Raw genomic sequence first — 20,633 nt, forward strand, 5'->3', positions numbered from 1 at the left:
ATATGGGCTTCAAAATCTCTGTATTCAACAGCTTTCTCCATTTAACATTCACCACTTTTCCTCCTGCCAAAGTGCACAACCTCATTTCCCCACATTCTATTCCATCTGCTAAGGGTTTGCTCATTTGCTTAACTTGTCTATATCCCTCTCCAGATATTTCATGTCATTCTCACCACCTGCCTTCCCATCAACCATCTTTTCTGCAATCTTGGCAATAGTGCATTCACTTTACTTATCCAAGGAATTCATTTACATTTTGTAAATAATTTTGGCCCCAGCACTAATTCCTGTGGCAGACTACTAGTTACAATTTGCTATCCTGAACATGCCCCTTATCCCAATTGTATCATTGATTAGCCAATCCTCTGTCCATGCCTCTTTGCTTATTATTTCATGAGATGTGAATATCATTGGCTCTGCCAACAACGCTTCCCAAACTGTCCTTGAAAAAGTGATGCTGAACTGCCTCTTAAATTGCTTCACAATTATGATTTGGTCTGCAATAATGTTCAGGAGCGAATTCCAGGATTTTGATCAATAACAAAGAAGCAATGCGATATATTTCACAGTTGGAATGCTGTGTTCACACTTACCTGCTCTTGGTGGTTGAGGTGGTGGTTGGAAGGTGCTTTTGAAGAGCCACCACTTAATCAAGCCAGACTGATAGATTGTGGCCAGAGATTCTGCTTTTTGACTTTCTTCATCAATCTACATTCTTTCCAGGCACGTTTTTAGTCTCAAACTGCCACAGACTGCCTCCTGTTATAGCTTCAGTCAACTATAATGATATGACGATTCTTGGGTTGATTTTTCACACCTGAGTGAAACATAAATACAGATCATTGTTTCCAGCTTTGGTGGAACAAAAAACAGCAAATTGATGCATAATTACAGTTAGTGCAAACAAAGCTAGCGATCGATAAAGGTTAACCCTGTTCACATCAATGGCCAAATTACAATTTGAAAACCACGCACACTCTGACAACATGTCAAAGTGGTGCATAGGAGGAGAAATGGGGCGTGGAAGAGGAGTGAAATGATTGCTTTTGGTCACAGCCACCATTATCCGAAAATCAGGTTGAAAGGATTCTTAAAAGGTGGGCAAAGAAGTGGAGTGGTATAACACTTCAGACACCGCAAAGTGTAAGACCACTTTCTAGTGGAAGAAAAGGACATTTCTTATTTCTAGAAGAACGGGGAAACAAACGGGGAATACATCTGAATTTGGAGCTCTTTCGTAATAAGGATGTTCCTTCACCACAGTCTTGGTTTAGAGCATAAGTTCTTCATCAGGAATGAAGGTTGGTCCAAGGGGGCTGAGAGATAATTGGGAAGGGGATGGGGATGGAGGGGAGGTAGCTGTGAATGAAATAGGTCGATGGAGGTGGGGAGAGATCAGGAGAGGTAAGACAGGAGGGTGGAGCGAATAGGTGTGAAGCAAGATAAAAACGTAGGACAGATCAAGAGGCCAATGCCGAGTTGGAAGGTTGGATCTGGGACAAGGCGCGTGGTGTGGGAGTCAGGGTGTGGGGAAATATGGAAGCTGATGAAATCAACATTGATCCCATGTAGTTGATGGGTCCCAAGGCGGAAGATGAAGTGTTCTTCCTACAAGCGTCAGGTAGCTAGATCTTGGAGGGGGATGCGGCCTAGGACTTGCATGTCGTTGACGGATTGGGAGAGGGAGTTAAAGTATTCAGCCACAGGGCGGTGGGGTCGTTTAGTTTTGGAGTCCTCGAGCTGCTCCCTGAAATGTTCTGCAAATTGGCATCCAGTCTCCCCAATGTGGCAGAGCAATGGACATATAAATAAGTCTTATAAACAAATTGTGTAAATTTTAGCATGCCAGAGTTATTATCTTCAATTAAGTTAAAGAAAATTTTAATTAAATTGGGTGACTGCATGAAACGGTTTGTTGGTCAGGCTCAACTCATCACCTTCACATGAGACAATGCCATTTATTGCGGTGAACTGCTCTTTTTGCTATAAAATCACAAGTTATTGATTTATTTTCACAACTTACTGGCATTCACACCTGCACATTCAATGTCAAACTCAGACAACATAAATGAAATTACACCATTAATTTTGTTTTACAACAATCCAACAGATTAATCAATAATACACAGTGAATACCAAGGCTAATGAATGTGAAATTAAATTTGACCAAAAAAATATAAAATCAAGATGGGAGATAACAAATGGGGGAAGGGCAGAAGGCAAGAAATGCAGCATCATAGAAGGCGCACCTCCAGGGAGTGTATTTTACGAACAACAACTGCTAAATATAAACAAACACTCTGACATGATCCTCCGGTTTTAACGTAAACCATACCCCCATACAGTAGATACCATTTAAATAAGTTAATAATTACAAGCCTTGAGCAAATTCAGCCTCCAGCTTCTTTGAGCTCGGACCTTCCTCCAGCTCCAGTGGGTTGTTGAACTCCTGGGCTCCAGCTGCCACTGCCACTCCTCCACTGAAGAAGCTTTGGGAAGCAGATGCAAAGGCAAGATACAGAACAGAGCAACTTGCCAAGGAAAGCTGCTTATGGAGACATTGAGCAATAGCATCATATGGTTTTGACCCATCGACCTCTGGGTCATCTGCCCAGCACACTCATGCTGTACTACTCTGCTTCAGTCTCCCAGCAGCTGGATTGTGGATCAGTTTAAAGTAGATCCTATATCTCTGATAACATCGCTACACAAGGCAGTGAAGAAAGGTTTCAGTACACTAACCTTCATCAGTTAGGGAATTGAGTATAGATGTTGGGAAGTTATAGTGTAGTTATACAGGACGTTGATGAGGCTGCACCTGGAATATTGTAATCAGTTTTGGTCCCCATGGTATCGTTTGACTTCTGACTTCTTCAACTCTGGGTCTGTGTTGAACTTGATGGGATACTTTGTCCAACTCAGCATGTTTAAACAGGATCGCTCGGAGGGATTCAATTGAAACATTTGAGGAGGTGAGCTCAACAAGATTGGACTATTCAAAGTTACTTGGACTCTATTTTAAACTTACATCAGGACGAGTAGTCAGAGACACATACAGCATGGAAACAGACCCTTCGGTCCAACTTGTCCATGCTGACCTGAAATCCTAAATTAATCTAGTCCCATTTGACAGCACCTGACCGATATCCTGTGGCAGTTCATTTCATATATGTACCACCCTCTGCATGAAGACGTTAATATATTTCGCCTCTCACCCTAAACCTATGCCCTCTCGTTCTGGACTGCCCCATCCCAGGGAAAATACCTTCTCTATTACCCTGTCCATGCCTCTCATGAATTTGTAACCTCTATTAGGTCACTCCTCTGCCTCCGATGCTGCAGTGAAAACAGCCCCAGCCTATTCAGCTGCTCCCTGTAGCTCAAACCCTCCAACCCCCAGCAACATTCCGTAAGTCGTTTCTCATAGAGAAGTCAACTTTTCAGTCCTGAAGAAGGGTTAATACCCAAAACGCCGACTACTCCACATCCTGGTGCTGCCTGGCTTGCTGTATTCTCCCAACCTCCTGCGTGTCTCCTTCAGGTTGCAACATGTAGTGGCTCATTGGTTACCACTGCAGCCTCACAGCGCCGGGGACCCAGGTTTAATTCCAGCCTTGGGTGGCTGTCTGTGAGGAGTTTGCATATTCTCCCAGTGTCTGCATGGGTTTTCTCTGGGTGATCCTGTTTTCTTCCATAAACCAAAGATGTGCAGGTCATGTGGATTGGCCATGCTTAATTGCCCATAGAGTTAGGTACATTAGTCAGAGGGAAATGGGTCTGGGTGCGTTACTCTTCAGAGGGTCGGTGTGGACCTGTGGGACAAATGGCCTGTTTCCACACTGAAGCTAATCGCACCTGCCATTTTTTTGACTCTTACGAATTTCAGAGTAGACTCGACGGGCCGAATGGCCTAACTTCTGCTCCGATGATCTTGCGGTCTTAGGTTTCTCTGGATCATTTCATTGCCAATATGCAGTCCCGGGCCCAATGAGCAGCAGTGTCCACTGAAAGCAAAGCTCATAGGATCGTAGAACTCCTACAGTGTGGAAACAGGTCCTTCAGCCCAACACATCTGCACTGATCCTCCGAAGAGTAACCCAGTCAGATCCATTTTCCTACCCTCCACAAATTGCACACATACCCCCAAAGGTGGAATTCATCCTGGGTTCCTGGTGCCATGAGGCAACAGTGCTAAGCACTGAGTCACCGTGACGCCCCTGAGCCACTGTGAGGTTGTGGTTGTTGGGGCTGGGGGAGGCAATTGCAGTCCAGCAGAAAAGAAAATCAGCTCACCTACTCTCCCACTGCACCCACTGTCAGAACTGGCATGAGATTCAGTCCATTGGGTGACCCAAGGCAGAACACCGGTGGGATCTGATGCTGGGAGCGTTGGTGCCCACGCTGGTGCTTCCACAAGTTGCAGGAAACATGAACCACTTCCCACACTCGTGCCCGCTGAAGGGCCTCTCCCCTCCGTGGACACACTGGTGCTTCAGCAGGGCGGATGAGCAGGTAAAGCCCTTCCTGCACTCGGGGCAGGAAAATGGCTTCTCCACGGTGTGAACGGATTGGTGGCTCAGCAGGGCTAAGGAATTGCTAAAGGTCTTCCTGCACTTAGGACAACTGAACGACCTCTCGCCCATGTGGACCCACCAGTTGGCCAGCAGGTCAGAGGAAAGAGCAAATCCCTTTCTGCACTCGGGACAGAAGAACGGCCTCTCCTCGGTGTTGACCCACTGGTGTCTCAGCAGGTGGGAAGAACTTCTGAAAGCCATCTCGCACTCAGGGCAGGAGAACAGCCGTCCCTGGCGTGGACCAACTGGCCCATCAGCAGGGCAGGGGAATCACTGAAGGCCTTCCCACACTCAGGGCAGCAGAAGGGCCTCTTCCTCTCTGTGGACCCATTGGTGCTTCAGAACCCTTTCAAATTTCACAATATCCTTCCGGTAGGAGGGAGACCAGAATTGCACACAATATTCCAAAAGTATTCCACAATATTCCAATGTCCTGTACAGCCACAACATAACTTCCCAACTCCAACACTCAGTCAGAGGATTGGGAAAGTTTTCAAAACCCACAAAATAACATAGGAAAGAATGGAAGGACAAACCGAATTTTTGAGAGTCAGCTTGGAATCATCAATGAGAAATCGGCGGACTGGGTTTATTGGGGACCCGTTCTCCTTAACTACATTATATACGTATTTCTCTTGTGCTCTTCGTAGTTTCTCTGTGCTGCAGTGTGCAGTGGCTCGTTGAAATAATGTCCTGATGCAGCTTCGTTTGTGAGTGTTGGGATGATTGCTTCTGTGGTTAAGTGCTTGGTTTGTGTGTGTTGTTTTTCTGTCGACTCTAGTTTGAAGTTCTCCATTGACTGTTCGCTCTACTGTGACATCTAGGAATGGCACTTTGCTGTTGTTCTCCTCCTCTTCAAACCAGGAGCCCCCCTCAGACCATAGTCTCATTACTTGGAGCACCAATACACAGACTAGTCAAAGGCCTCCACTGAAGACTAAAACACCAAGTCGAAGATTCACGCCACTCCATTTACTCCATCCAAGAATTCCTGAACACCAAAGACACTAAGTTATAAGAGGATTGAATAATGATGTCCTTTGACATACAGCCCTTTCACATCCATTAACATCAACGTGGCCAAAGAAAACTGAAGACACTACTCGAAGAACCAAAGACACAAACACCAAACAGCACCAAGTTCATCAGCAAAGATAACACTGGAGCTGTGGAGCTGTGCCTTACCATCCATTTCATATTCAGTAACAAGACTAACAAACAGATCAACGGAACATCCATGAAACCACCAGTATCAGGATTCCTAGTAGAAGCAATAATGCAGAGACTCGAACAAACAGCCCTTCCAACGATCCAACCCAAACTTTGGTTCCGCTACAGTGATGACACTTTTGTCAGCACAAGATGAAACAAATTAGAGGAAACCTACAACACCATCAACAATCTCCTTACTGGCACAAAATTCGCAAAAGAGGAGAACAGTAACAAAGTGCCATTTATAGATGTCACAGTAGAGCGAACAGTGAATGGTAAATTCAAAACAGCCTCTACAGGAAAACAACGCACGCGAACAAAGAACTTAACTACAAAAGCAATCACCCCGAGATATACAAACAAATCCGAATCAGGACACTATTCCAACGAGCCACGACACACTGCAGCACCCAGGAACTATGAAGGTCAATACAGCGCGTTTAGGAAGAATGGTTAGCCAATAATCACGCTGAAAATGGCTTCCCTGGCCGGGAATCGAACCCGGGCCGTAACGGGGAGAGCGCCGAATCCTAACCACTAGACCACCAGGGAGACACGGATGCACCTTCGTCTGCTCTACTGAAAATTGCTTCGCTGCCCGGGAATCGAACACGGGCCGTGGTCGTCAGAAGACTTCCATCTGTACATCCACCAATGCAATTTTTTTTTTTATCCATTGTTGCCGATGCGATCTCTACAACATTGGGGAGACTGGAGGGTCAAGTCACATCTCCGGGACACCCGGACCAATCAACCGCAAAGCCCTGTGGTTCAACATTTCAACCCCCCTCCCACTCTGCCGAGGACATGCAGGTCCTGGGCCTGCTTCACCGCCGCTCCCTCCCTACCCGACGCCTGGAGGAAGAACGCCTCATCTTCCGCCTCGGAGCATTTCAACCCCAGGGCATCAATGTGGACTTCACCAATTTCCTCATTTCCCCTCCCCCCACCTTACCTCAGTTCCAACCTTCCAGCTTAGCACTGACCTCATGACCTGTCCTACCTGCCAATCTCCCTTCCCACTTATCCGCTAAACCCTCCTCTCTGACCTGTCACCTCCATCCCCACCACCACTCACTCTTTGCTACCTTCGCCCCAGCACACTCCCCACCCCCAATTTATCTCTCCACCCTGGAGGCGTCCTGCCTCTATTCCTGATGAAGGGCTTTTGCCCGAAACGTCTATTTTCCTGCTGTCTATCCTGCTGTGCTTTTCCAGCACCACTCTGATCTAAACTCTGGCTTCCAGCATCTCCAGTCCTCACTTTTGCAGACCCAATAAACCCAGTCTGCCGATTTTTCATCAACAAATTGACACAAGCAGCAACAACGTGTGCAGAGACCCTAGCCACATTACCTTACATTAAATACATCTGGTAAATGATGTCCAGACAACTCAACCCTCTCACCATCATGGTAGCCCACAAACCTACCAACACACTTGAACAGCGGCGAATGAACCTGAAACACCCGATACAAACAACCAGCAAACGAATGTTGTTTACAAAATACCATCCAAGGAAATATATACATGAACTCTGCTGCACAGTTCACTGTGGCAAGAAATGCTGGGATGAGATAAGGAAGATATTTTCAGCCAAAAAATTCGACACTGACTGGACAGCAATTTAAAATCACCCCTGTCAGCCCAGGATGGAAGATCCGAAGGGATGAACAGTTTTCTTATTTTTGGAAGATTTACAAATATGAGACTGGGTTTTGGTGTTTGTTTCGTTTCCACTCCCAGGAGCAGTGGTTGGGGCGGTGAGTTGGGGAAAGTGAAATGTGCCCGTGAGCAGCGTGTGGGGCTCTTTGAGCTTCCCCTCCTCTGACAGCGCTGTGACGTGACTCTGATGTTCTCAGGGACACTTACAGACGCGAGACAGTGAAAAGAGTCTCGTTCCTGCAGATCAGGAATTCAAACCGGCTGCAGGAAAATGGGAAAGATTAATTGGGGTGTGTGAAGAAGCTGTGAGCTGCATTTCAAACAGGTAGCTGGAGTCAGATACGTCATCCATTGCGCCCCCGGCCCTGTGCGTACCTGATACCGCCATGCTGCAGAATTCTGACATTAACACGTACATGCGCAGCAATGGGAACATTCACAAGGTGAACAGCCAAAGATAATCACCGTCACTGCTTCCCTTCCATAGTCCCAACTTTGTGAAGCAGTATCTTTCACTGGCAAATAAAACACCTTCATCCTCAGGTGCCTGCTTCATTTCGATCACGACTTCACGCTCCTCACTGTTCTAGTCTCATTTCCAAACACTTGGCTCATAGCCTCAAAAGCAGCTCTGTGGGTATCTGCTTGTTCCACCCTGACAGGCAGTGGGTTGCAGATTCCCGACCAGTTCAAATGTGAGTGAAGCCGGGGAACAGTCTCCCTTTCATTTTGACGACATTTTTCATTTTGTCGTCGGCAGGGTTCACACCTGCGTGGGGAAACCGCAATGGATTTCATGTCCATCGCATTAACCACTCGGACGATGAATAAAGAACCACATTGACAGCTTCACTTCCCAGGTCTCTCTGCCTGTGGAGCTGAGAAAGAGTGAATTATTGATGGGTTTGTTTGAATCCAATCACTTCACAGGTTTAGAAAGGGTTAAATATGTGCACATGGCGTATCTGGTTGTTTCATCCCGAAAGATGAAATGAACTTTCAGTTAAAAGCAAAAACAGAAATTGCAGGAGCAACTCAGCAGGTCAGGCACCATCGGTGGAAAGAGAATCAGAGACAATACTTCAGAACTCTGTTTTCTCCCACAGGTAATGCCGAACCTGCTGAGTTTCTCCAGCAGTTTCTCTTTCTGACTCGGATTCTCAGCATCCGCAGTCCTTTACGTTAGAAATTAAATAAATTCTGCCTCATGTGCAGGAATGAGAATCCTTTCAATTACCCAAAAAATCGGCAGAGATTTCAAGGCATTGGAAAAAAAAGTAAAAGTGACATTAGTAAGAACATTTTCGCACAGGGAGTGGTTCGGAACCGTAAATCCCTGTCTGACCGCGACAAAGAGGCCGATTCAATAACACAAAAGGGAATTCGGTGGTCATGTTCAAAGTAACAATGTGGAGATTTACAGGGAGAAGGCAAGAGAATGATACGCATAGAGTCTCTCATTTACTTGCTGTGAAGAACCAGCAGAGCTAAGGTGGGCCTCCAAGTGCGCTGTGACACGTGTTGCGATTCAGAGTGAACTCACAGTTTGACCAACGGAAGGTGGGGATTTAGAAAAGTTTATATTTACACAATCTCCTCACGTCAGCGTAACAGAAAAATGGTTTAATTATCCACCAGTGGAGAGAACCCTGTTCCTGGAGATGGGACAAACAGCTGGCTCAGGGATATCAGTCCACGTTGCTCTCTTTGCCACCAATTCAGAGGGAGAACATTAAAGGGACAAAGGAGTGAATAACGATTTGTGCAGGAGGGTGACTAACTGTTAATGGAGACTATTCCTGGCTAACAATAAGTCGTGTGTAACAGCAGACGATGTGATAACAAGGCCTCGTGTGGGTGTGGTAGGGGTCAAGGGCATGGGGGAGTTCGTGTCCAAACAATATTGATGTTGAAACTGGAGGGCTATAGGATCTCCAAGTGGAAAATGAGGCGTTGGTCTTCCATCAGGAGCTGGGCTTTGCTGGAACACTGCTGCAAGCCTGAGACAGAGATGTTGGCCAGAGAACAGGTTGGCGTGTTAAAGTGACAGGCAACCAGAAGCTCAAGGCCTTTTTTTGCGGGCAGAACCGAGATGTTCTGCGAAGCAGTCACCCAGTTTATGCTTCATGCTACTTTGGGGAAACCACACTGTGAGCAACGAATGCAGTAGACTAGGTTGTGGCAAATGTGCAGGTAAAGTGCTGCGTTACCTGGAAGGTATGTTCGAGCCCTTGGATATTCAGGATAGAGAAGGTAAATGGGCAGGTGTTCCACATTCAGCGGTTGCAGCGGAAAGTGCCTTGGGACAATGGGAGGTGGGTGTGGGGTGTTGAGAGTGAAGCAAGAGTGGACCCGAGGGGTAACCCTGCCCACTTACCTCCTCTCATATATAAATCCGTGAAGTTGAAAGAACATTCCATAGAATGATTCAGTACCACGTGACTCATGAACTAATTCGCATTCATGTTCCGGGGCCAGCATCGTTATTGTGTCACAACAGCTGCAGGCCATCACCTGGGGCTCGCCCTATGACGTCACGGTACGGCTGGAAGCTCCCGGGACAGTTTATCAAAGAAACCTCCCCCTGGGTCAGGACAGCCCTGCACCTCGCCTTCTCATCTCTTTCCCAAAAACTTCGACATAAATATTTCACATTGATATACTGGCCCAATGTGCACAGTTGAGATGACAACCTCGTGGAGGTCTGAGTGGTCTTCTGTTGTTCTCTGTATCCTGTGTTGAGGAGGGCAATGCTTGTCACTGGTCACTCCGGTGTTAGAGAAAAGTTTAGAAACAAAATTGTTCAACTTTCTGCCAGTAGAGAGGGCCCGGGACAAAGAGCAGCAGGGAGACAGAATGAGAAGCAGCTGTTCTGGAAACTCTTTGCCGCTTGCAATTCTTAGAGCAATCTCAAATGTATTTCACACTGAGCAAGACTCAGCTGGTTGAAGAGGTGGAGCGGGGGTGGTTGCACGACGTTCAAAGTGAAACCAAGTATTGCAGATTTTCGTCCGCGCAATCCGAGCCTGAATGAATCCTCCAGCTGTATTACGCTCAATTCTGAGGGTGATACTTCAGGAAGCGGGGAAGTGAAGTGACTGCAGACAGCGCTTAACAAGTTGAAGTGAATGGTGCCGTGCATGAGGAATGTCGGTCATGAAGGTAGATTGCAAAGTTGGGGCAGTTCTCTTTGGTGAACACAAGGCTGAAAGCTGGTCTGATTGAAGTGTTCCACGTCATGAGGGTTTTAGACAGAGGAAATAATGTCGTGAAAACGCTCCCAGGCCTGAAAGGACATTAGGAAGACCGTTTTCTCACAGGGAGTGGGGTCAGTAAGTTCCTGTCTGACAGTGACCAAGAGGTAGATTCAATGGACACAAGAGGGAATTCGGTGGGCATGTTCAATGTGACAATGTGCAGATTTACAGGGAGAAGGAGACAGAATGAGACACTTATTTACATATTGTGTTGAACCAGCAGAGCTAAGGTGGGCTGCATGGCTTCAGTCTGCGCTGTCACACATTTTGTGATTCTGAGTGAAATCGGAGTTGGACCAACAGAACGTGGAAAATTTGACAACGGATATATTCTGCCCAACAGGATACTCCATCACATCAATGAAGGTGTGTTGACGTCATTCTCGAAGGTACATGACACAATGCAGATTCAAAACCGAGTATTGCTTTGAATCACTGAGTAATTTGTTTACAGTTATTCAGTTGAGGTGAGCGGAGTTGCGCATTGGGAACCACTCCAGTTGATAGGTCGAAGCCGTTTTCTCCTGTGTGATAGTCCCACCAGCACTCCAATTTGCTGTGCTTCCAGTCAGTAGATGCAGATTACTATCCCATACTGATACACGGACCACGATGACCCAGCTGTGGTGACAAGCTTGTGAAGGGCTGAGTGCTCTTCTCCTGTCCGCTGTCTGGCTGCTATGATCCGAATCATCAAACCTCTCTTCTCTGAGATGGGAATAAACTGGTGAAGGTGAAACACATCAGTTGCGGTGTGTCCCATGCGCAGGAGGCCCTGCAGTAATTCCCCACGCTGTTTCACACAGCAGCATCCTCTCGGTGAATTACGCTTGGCAAAAAAATCGACTGGACCAAATCAGTGTCCGCCACTGGATTTTACTGACACCGTTTATAAAACTCAGGCTCACCGTTAATGTGGAGAGGGGCCGTCAGACTGTAGTTTCCGCTCCTTCTGTTGAGAAAGGATAATTTTAACTGTGTCCAGTGAAAAGAAAGAATTTGCTGTTGCTGGGAAACATTTCTATCTGAACTCGCTATCACTCTCCTGATAGATTGAAACATAAACCTGGGAGTCTCTGGACTATGTTGTAAAAGTATCAGTATTATGTTATTCACACCGCGCTGTCACCAACTGAACGAAGTGGCTGCCCAGAGGGAGACGACTGTGTTTAAATCCCGTGATGAACTGGGGGTGCTGAGCATTTACCCAAACAATGGGCACACCACCTCCCTGACACAGTGTTCACAAATCAAACTGACAGCAAAGCTTCACCTGTGATCGAAAGTTTCCGTAAAGAAGACTTGGCTCAACAGACATCCCGAGTGAACGTCCGCCTTTCTTGATTTGAAGAATAAGAAGCTGGTTATAGGGAGCCTGACGGGATTAGAACACGCAACCTTCTGTATTGGAGTCAGACACGCTACCGGCGCGTCACAAACAGCTGCTGACCGCTATTCATGCTTAAGGGAAGTGATCGCACGACAATGATTTTAAGTTTTGAGTGACAACGGAGATCAACAGTTCATGTCTGTTCTGTTTCTCCCCCCCTCACTTTCTGTCTCTCGAAACAATCTCCAACTCTACCTCAATAAAAAGCTGAAAGAACTGCGGACGCTGCATATCAGAAACAAAAATAACAGTAATTGCCGGTGATCTTTCCACAGAACTGATGGTGATCGGGAGAACGTTCAAACGCAGGAGATATCGTGGGAGCAAGGCGGATGCAATAAATAATAGATCATGACAGACCCCAAAGCGAGGGAAGAACTGTTGGACAGGAAAGGGAGTTGATAACGATCCGCGTGGGAGGGTGAATGGAGACTTTTCATGGCTAAGAATAGGTAGTGTGTAATGACAGACTATGTGATATCAAGGCTTGGTGTGTGTGGAAGGGACGAGGATACTATGGATTTCAGGCCCTAGAATTATTGAATTCGATATTGGGACCAGAGGGATGTATGGTCCCCAAGTGAAATATTCGGTGCTCTCCGTTCTGCTGGTGCTGAGCTTCGCTGGAACAATACAGCAAACCTGAGACAGAGATGTTGGCCAGGGAACAGAGTGGGGTGTGGAATATGCAGGCAACTAGAAGCTCAGGATCCTTTTGCGGGCAGAACGTAGATGTTCTATGCAGCAGTCACCCAGTTTATGCTTCGTTTTCCCTATTGTAGATGAGACCACATTGTGAGCAGCAAATGCAGTAGACTGGGATGTGGGAAGAGCAGGTAAAGTGCTGCTTCGACTGGAAGGTAAGTTTGGGCCCTTGGATAGTGAGGCAGGAGCAGGTGAATGGGCTGGTGTCACACATTCGGCAGTTGCAGGGGAAAGTGCCGTCGGACTATTGGGATGGGAAGGGGTTAGGGTTGATGGGAATGAAGGAAGAGTTGACCCAAGGTATAACTCCTGCCCATTTACCTATCCGCCAAATAGAGAAATTTGTTAAGTGTGTACAAGGAAATTTTCTAATTCACAATGTGGATGTACATACTGGCGAGGGTGCAAAACCTAAGGGCCAGCAACCATAATTCTATTAACATTAGAATAGTGATAGAAAATAATATATCAGATCTAAAAGTTGAAGTTCTAAATTGGAGGAAGACTCAGGTATTAGGCAAGATCTTTCAAAAGCTAAAGGACTGCTGCAAAATGGGAAGCCTTCAAATATGAGATAACAAGAGTCCAGACACAGTATATTCCTGTTAGGGTGAAAGGCAAGGCTGGTAGGTGTAGGCAATGCTGAATGACCAGAGAAATTGAGATTTTGGTGAAGATAAAGAAGGATGCATACGTCAGGTATCGACAGAGAGATCGAGTGAATCCTTAGAGTATAAAGGCGGTACGAGCATACTAAAGAGGGAAATCATGAGGGCAAAAAGGGGACATGAGATAGCTTTGGCAAATAGAATCATGGATAACCCAAAGGGTTTTTATAAATACGTTCTGGACAAAAGGATAACAAGGGAGAGAATAGGGCCCCTTAAAGATCAGCAAGGCGGCCTTTGTGTGGAGCTGCAGTAGATCGGCGGGGAGGGGGCGGTGGGGTGGGGGGGGGGGGAGGAGGGGGATACTGAACGGATATTATACATCAGTGTTTACGATGGAGAAGGGCATGGAAGATATAGAATGTGAGAAAGTAGATGGTGACATGTTGAAAAAAATGCCCATATTACAGAGGAGAAATTGCTGGATATCTTGAAATGCATAAAAGTGGATAAATCCCAAGGACATGATCAGGAGTACCCTAGAACTCTGTGGGAAACTGGTGAACTGATTGCTGGGCCTTTCACTGAGATATTTGCACCATCAATAGTCACAGGTGAGGTGCCGGAAGGCTAGAGGGTGGCCAATGTGGTGCCACTATTTAAGAAAGGTGGTAAGGAAAAGCCAGGGAACTATAGACCGGAGAGCCAGACATCCGTGACGGGCAAGGTTTTGGAGAGAATCCTGAGAGACAGGATTTACATGTATTTGGAAAGGCAAGAATTGATTAGGGATAGTCAGCATGGTTTTATGCTTGGGAAATCATGTCTCACGAACATGATTGAGTTTTTTGAAGAAGTACAAAGTGGATTGGAGAGGGCAGAGCGATGGACTTCAGTAAGGCGTTCATCAAGGTTCCGCATGGGAGACTGGTGAGCAATGTTTCATCTCATGGCATGCAGGGACAACTAGCCATTTGGATACAGAACTGGCTAGAAGGCAGAAGACAGAGTGTGGTGATGGAGGTTGCTTTTCAGACTGAAGGCCTGTGACCAATGGGGTATCACAAGGATCGATGCTGGGTCCGCTACTTTTTGTCATTTAAATAAATGATTTGTATGTGAACGGAGGAGGTATAGTTAGCAAGTTTGTAGATGACACCAAAATTGAAGTTGTAGTGGACAGCAAAGAAGGTTACCTCAGATTACAACGGCACCTTGATCAGATGGGCCAATGGGCTGAGAAGTGGCAAATGGAAGTTAATGTAGATAAATATGAGGTGCTGCATTTTGAAAAACAAATCAGAACAGGACTTTTACACTTAATGGTAAGTTCCTTGGAAGTGTTGCTGAGCAGACACCTTGGAGTTCAGATTGATAGTTCCTTAAAAGTAGAGACGCAGGCAGATTGGATAGTAAAGAAGGCGTTTGGTATGCTTTCCTTGTTGGTCAGAGCATCGATGATAGATGTTGGGAGCTCATGTTGCCACTGTACAGAACATTGGTCAGGCCACGTTTTGAATATTGCATGTAATTTTGGTCTGCTTCCTATCGGAAAGATGTTGAGAAACTAGAAAAGGTGCAGAAAAGATTTACAAGGATGTTGCCAGAGTTGGAGGGTTGAGCTATAGGGCGAGGCTGAATAGACTGTTTTCTCTGGAGCGTCGGAGTCTAAGGGATGACCTTATAGAGGTTTATAAAATCATGAGGGATATGGATAGGGCAAATAGACAAATCCTTTTCGCTGGGGTGGGGGAGTCCAGAACTAGAGGGCATGGTTTTAGGGAGGGGAGGGGAAAGATATAGAAGGGACTTAAGGGGCAACCTTTTCACGCAGAGGGTGATGCATGTATGGCATGAGCTGCTGGAGTAAATGATGGAGGCTGCATAATTACAGCATTTAAAATGCATCTGGATGTGTATATGAATAGGAAGGTTTTATGGGGATTTGGGCCAAGTGCTGGCATATGGGACTAGATTAGGTTAGGATATCTGGGCTGCATGGATGAGTTGGACTGAAGGGTCTGTTTCCGTGCTGTACATCTGTGTCACTCTGTAAAACTCCATGGGATTCTCTAGGAGAAAGTGAGGACTGCCATGCTGGAGATCAGAGCTGAAAATGTGTTGCTGGAAAAGCCCAGCAGGTCAGGCAGCATCCAAGGAGCAGGAGAATCGACGTTTTGGGCATGAGCCCTTCTTCAGGAATTTTTAACTATAAACAATAAACATTCCCTTAGTTAAATATTGTGAAGTGTGAAGCCATTGTTTTAGTCCCCAAGTTCGACCTTAGCTCCCCCCTCCCCCATTCAAGTAACAGCCTTCATGTCACATTTAAAACTAGGATCGATAGATTCGTGATCAGTCGGGGGATGAACAGTTACAGTAAAAGGGCAGGAAAGTGGATGTGGGGAATGTCAGATCAGCCACAATCCTATTAAAAGGAGAAGCAGGCTCAAGGGGTTGATTGGCATTTTCCTGTTCCTATTTCTTATGGTTCCCGAGCCCTTACCTCTGATACAGGGCCCTGGCTTCAGTATGTGCCATTACTGAGAGTGCTGATGCTCCCTTGTGTAATATCAACAACTTAACAGCTGCTGAAACCTCTTGCTCCTCTGTTACCGCGAAAGACAATAAGCCAATGTGTTCAGGGGAGGTGATGGCCGACTTTATTGTCACCAGACTATTCACCCAGGTAATGTTCTGTGGACCTGGGTTCAAAATCTACCACGGCAGATGGTGGAATCTGAATTCAATATAAATCTGTAATTAAGAGTCTAATGATGAAACCGTTGAGGTTTGTTGTAAAAACTTATCTGGTTTCCTGTGTCCGAACCTGGTCTGATCTTCATGTGATTTCAGATCCACTGTCAGCTGGTTGAATCTTCACTGCCCTTTCAGCCAATTCTTAAAGCTCACCTTTTTTAACTATGATGTTGCCAGAATGATTTATAGACGGCATAGGCTGGGACTTTTTCTCACTGGAGTGTCGAAGGTTGAGGGTGGAGGTTATGGAGGTTTATGAAGTCATGAGGGACAAAGATAAGTTGAATAACCTTGGTTTTTTCCCTCAGGATAGGGGAGTTCAAAATTTGGGAGTATATTTTTAAGATAAGAGGGAGAAGATTTAAAAAGGATGGGGGTGGGGGCAACTTTTTTTAAATTGAAGGTGGTTCGTGTATGGAATGAACTGTCAGAGGAAGTGGTGGATGCAGGTAATGTTACAATGTTTAAAATTATTTGGATAAGTACATATGAGCCAAACACAGGCAGGTGGGTCGAATCTTCCCCCAGATATTCAAAGGGACAGCCAGTCAGAGGGGGGCAGGGCCACGCCTATCGTTGTTGTGTGGCATGCGTGATAGCTGCAACAAGACGTCCCAACTCTGTGCTCAATGCTCTGACCAATGAAAGCAAGCTTGCCAAAAGCCTTCTTCACCACCCTGTCTACCCACGACTCCATTTTCTAGGAGCTAATAGCCCGAACCCTAGATCTCTCTCAGTTTTGGTCCCCTTGGTGTTCTGACTTCTGACTTTTTCAACTCTGGGTCTGTGTTGAACTTGATGGGATACTTTGTCCAACTCAGCATGTTTAAACAGTATCTCTCAGCGGGATTCATTTGAAACTTTTCAGGAGGTGAGCTCAACAAGATTGAACTATTCAAAGTTACTTGGACTTTATTTTAAACTTACATCAGGACCAGTAGTCAGAGACACGTACAGCATGTAAACAGACCTTTCGGTCCAACTTGTCCATGCTGACCTGATACCCTAAATTAATGTAGTCTCATTTGACAGCACCTGACCCATATACTCTGGCAGCTCATTTCATATATATACCACCCTCTACATGAAGAAGTTGTCCGTTTAATATATTTTACTTTCTACCCTAAACCTCTGCCCTCTAGTTCTGGACTCCCCCATCCCAGGGAAAAGATCTTGTCTGTTACCCTGTCCATGCCCCTCATGATTTTGTAATCTCTTTAGATCACTCCTCTGCCTCTAATGCTCCAGTGAAAGCAGCCCCAGCCGATTCAGCCTCTCCCTTTAGCTCAAATCCTCCAAACCCCTGCAACATTCCCGTAAATCGTTTCTCATAGACAAGTCAACATTTCAGTCCTGAAGAAGGGTTAATACTCAAAACGCTGATGACTCCACATCCTGGTGCTGTCTGGCTTGCTGAATTCTCATAACCTCCTGCTTGCCTACTTCGGGCTACATGTAGTGGCTCAGTGTTACCACTGCAGCCTCACAGTGCCAGGGACCCAGGTAGCTGTCTGTGAGGAGATTGCACTTTCTCCCAATGTCTGCGTGGGTTTTCTGTGGGTGATCCTGCTTTCTTCCATAAACCAAAGATGTGCAGGTCATGTGGATTGGCCATACTTAATTGCCCACAGAGTTAGGTACATTAGTCAGAGGGAAATGGGTCTAGATGAGTTACTCTTCAGAGGGTCGGTGTGGACTTGTTGGGACAAATGGCCTGTTTCCACACTGAAGCTAATCTCATGTGCACTACTTTTGTCACTAACGAATTTCAGAGTAGACTCGACGGGCCGAATGGCCTAACTTCTGCTCTGATTGTCTTGCGGTCTTAGGTTTCTCTGGATCATTTCATTGGCAATGTACAGTCCCGGGCTCAATGAGCAGCAGTCTCCACTGAAAGCAAAGCTCATAGGATCGTAGAACACCCACAATGTGGAAACAGGTCCTTCAGCCCAACACATCTGCACTGATATTCCGACGAGTAACCTACTCAGATCTATTTTCCTACCTTCCCTAAACTGCACACAGACCCCCTAGGGTGGAATTGATCCTGGGTTTCTGGTGCCATGAGGCAGCAGTGCTAACCCTGAGGCACCATGGGGTTGTGGTTGTGGGGGGGTGGGGAAGACAATTGCAGTCCAGCAGAAAACAAAAACATCCCACCTACTCTCCCACTGCACCCACTGTGAGAACTGGCAGGAGGTTCAGTCCTGGGGTGTGACCGAAGGCAGCATCACCGGTGGGATCTGATTGCTGGGAGCGCTGGTGCCCCCGCTGGTGCTTCCGCAAGTTGCAGGAAAACATGAACCTCTTCCCACAGTCGTGCCAGCTGAAGGGCCTCTCCACGGTGTGGATGGACTGGTCCCTCAGCAGGGCTGAGGAATTGCTGAAGGTCTTCCTGCACTTAGGGCAACTGAACGACATCTCCCCCATGTGGACCCACCAAAGGGCCAGCAGGTCGGAGGAAAGAGCAAAGCCCCTCCTGCACTCGGGGCAGAAGAACGGCCTCTCCTCAGTGTGGACCCACTGGTGTCTCAGCAGGTGGGAAGAACTGCTGAAGGCCATCTCGCACTCAGGGCAGGCGAACAGCCGTCCCTGGCGTGGACCAACTAGTGCGTAAGCAGGGCAGAGGAATCACTGAAGGCCTTCCCACATTCAGGGCAGCAGAAGGGCCTCTTCCCCTCTGTGGACCCACTGGTGCTTCAGAACCCTTTCAAATTTCACAATATCCTTCTGATACGAGGGAGACCAGAATTGCACACAATATTCCAAAAGTGGTCTAACCAATGTCCTATACAGCCACAACATAACTTCCCAACTCCAATACTCAGTCAGAGGATTGCGAAAGGTTTCAAAACCCGCAAAAAACAAACAGGAAAGAATGGAGGGCCAAACGAATTTTTGAGAGTCAGCTTGGAAGCATCAATGAGAAATCGGCGGACTGGGTTTATTGGGTACCCGTTCTCCTTAAAAACACTATATACGTATTCCTCTTGTGCTCTTCATAGTTTCTCTGTGCTGCAGTGTGTAGTGGCTCGTTGAAATAATGTCCTGCTGCAGCTTCGTTTGTGGGTGTTGGGATGATTGCTTCTGTGGTTAAGTATTTGGTTTGTGTGTGTTGTTTTTCTGTAGATGCTAGTGTGAAGTTCCCCCATTGACTGTTCGCTCTACTGTGACATCTAAGAATGGCACTTTGTTGTTGTTCTCCTCCTCCTCAAACCCTCAGGCCCTCAGTCTCACTTCTTGGAACACCAATATACAGACTAGTCAAAGAACTCGACAGAAGACGAAAACACCAAGTCGAAGATTCACGCCACTCCATTTACTCCATCCAAGAATTCCTGAACACCAAAGACACCAAAATAGAAGAGGATGGAATAATGCTGTCCTTTGACATAACAGCCCTGTTCACATCCATTAACATCAACGTGGCCAAAGAAAACTGAAGACACTACTCGAAGAACCAAAGACACAAACACAGCACCAACTTCATCAGCAAAGAAAACACTGTCAACCTCGTGGAGCTGTGCCTTACCACCCACTTCATATTCAGTAACAAGACTAACAAACAAATCAACGAAACCACCAGTATCAGGATTCCTCGCAGAAGCAATAATGCAGAGACTCGAACCAACTGCCCTTCCAACGATCCAACCCAAACTTTGGGTCCGCTACAGTGATGACACTTTTGTCAGCACAAAATGAAACAAATTAGAAGAATCCTACAACACCATCAACAATCTCCTTACTGGCATAAAATTCGCAAAAGAGGAGAACAACAACAAAGTGCCATTTCTAGATGTCACAGGAGAACGAACAGTCAATGGTAAATTCAAAACAGCCTCGACAGGAAAACAACGCACACGATCCAAGAACTTAACTGCAGAAGCAATCATCCCTACACATACAAACAAATCTCAATCAGGACACTATTTCAACAAGCCACGACACACTGCAGCATCCAGGAACTTCGTAGATCAATAAATAACTGCACAGCACATTTAAGAAGAACGGGCAACCTATAAACGCCCAGAAAGTTGCTTCCCTGACCGGGAATCGAACCCGGGCCGCAGCAGTGAAAGCGCCGAATCCTAACCACTAGACTACCAGGGAGATAAGGATGCATGCTGACAACTCCTCTGAAAATTTCTTCCCTGCCCGGAAATCGAATCTGTGGAAAGGTGAACAGAGCCGACGTTTTGAGTGTGCTACGGTTTTTGTTCAGAACTCGAGTTTCCTGCATGGCAATAAATTCCCAGACGTGAGAAAACGTGGCTTTATTGAGACGGGTTTTGTGAAGTTTGAGCATAATGCAACCAACAGGAAGTCATTTAAAATCGCCAGCGAAGAAAGCACATTCAGCAGGATTCCAACATGGGCGGGAGAGCCCGCAAAGGATGTGTAAGGCGGCAACGTAAATGTTCGGCCACAACTCGAGGCCCCAAGTTGTGGTCTAATATTTCTC

General features: G+C 46.4%; 1 protein-coding gene and 1 non-coding gene across 2 annotated transcripts in view; both read right to left on the reverse strand.

Moving 5' to 3' along the window:
* Positions 1-8,140: 8,140 nt before the first annotated feature.
* The window catches only part of LOC148143016 (uncharacterized), a 37,196-nt gene continuing 24,703 nt past the window's right edge, over positions 8,141-20,633 (reverse strand). Inside the window, exon 2 of the mRNA XM_087975773.1 lies at positions 8,141-8,220. Within this exon, the coding sequence (XP_087831899.1) occupies positions 8,141-8,220 (80 nt within the window). The remainder of the gene's footprint in view (positions 8,221-20,633) is intronic.
* Positions 20,210-20,281, reverse strand: trnae-uuc (transfer RNA glutamic acid (anticodon UUC)). Its single transcript has one exon. It is a non-coding gene; the product is annotated as a tRNA-Glu (tRNA).

The sequence above is a fragment of the Chiloscyllium plagiosum genome, unplaced genomic scaffold, assembly GCF_037043375.1.
Source record: "Chiloscyllium plagiosum isolate Xiang-an unplaced genomic scaffold, Cpla_swu_hap1 HiC_scaffold_27, whole genome shotgun sequence".
NCBI classification, from domain to species: domain Eukaryota; kingdom Metazoa; phylum Chordata; class Chondrichthyes; order Orectolobiformes; family Hemiscylliidae; genus Chiloscyllium; species Chiloscyllium plagiosum.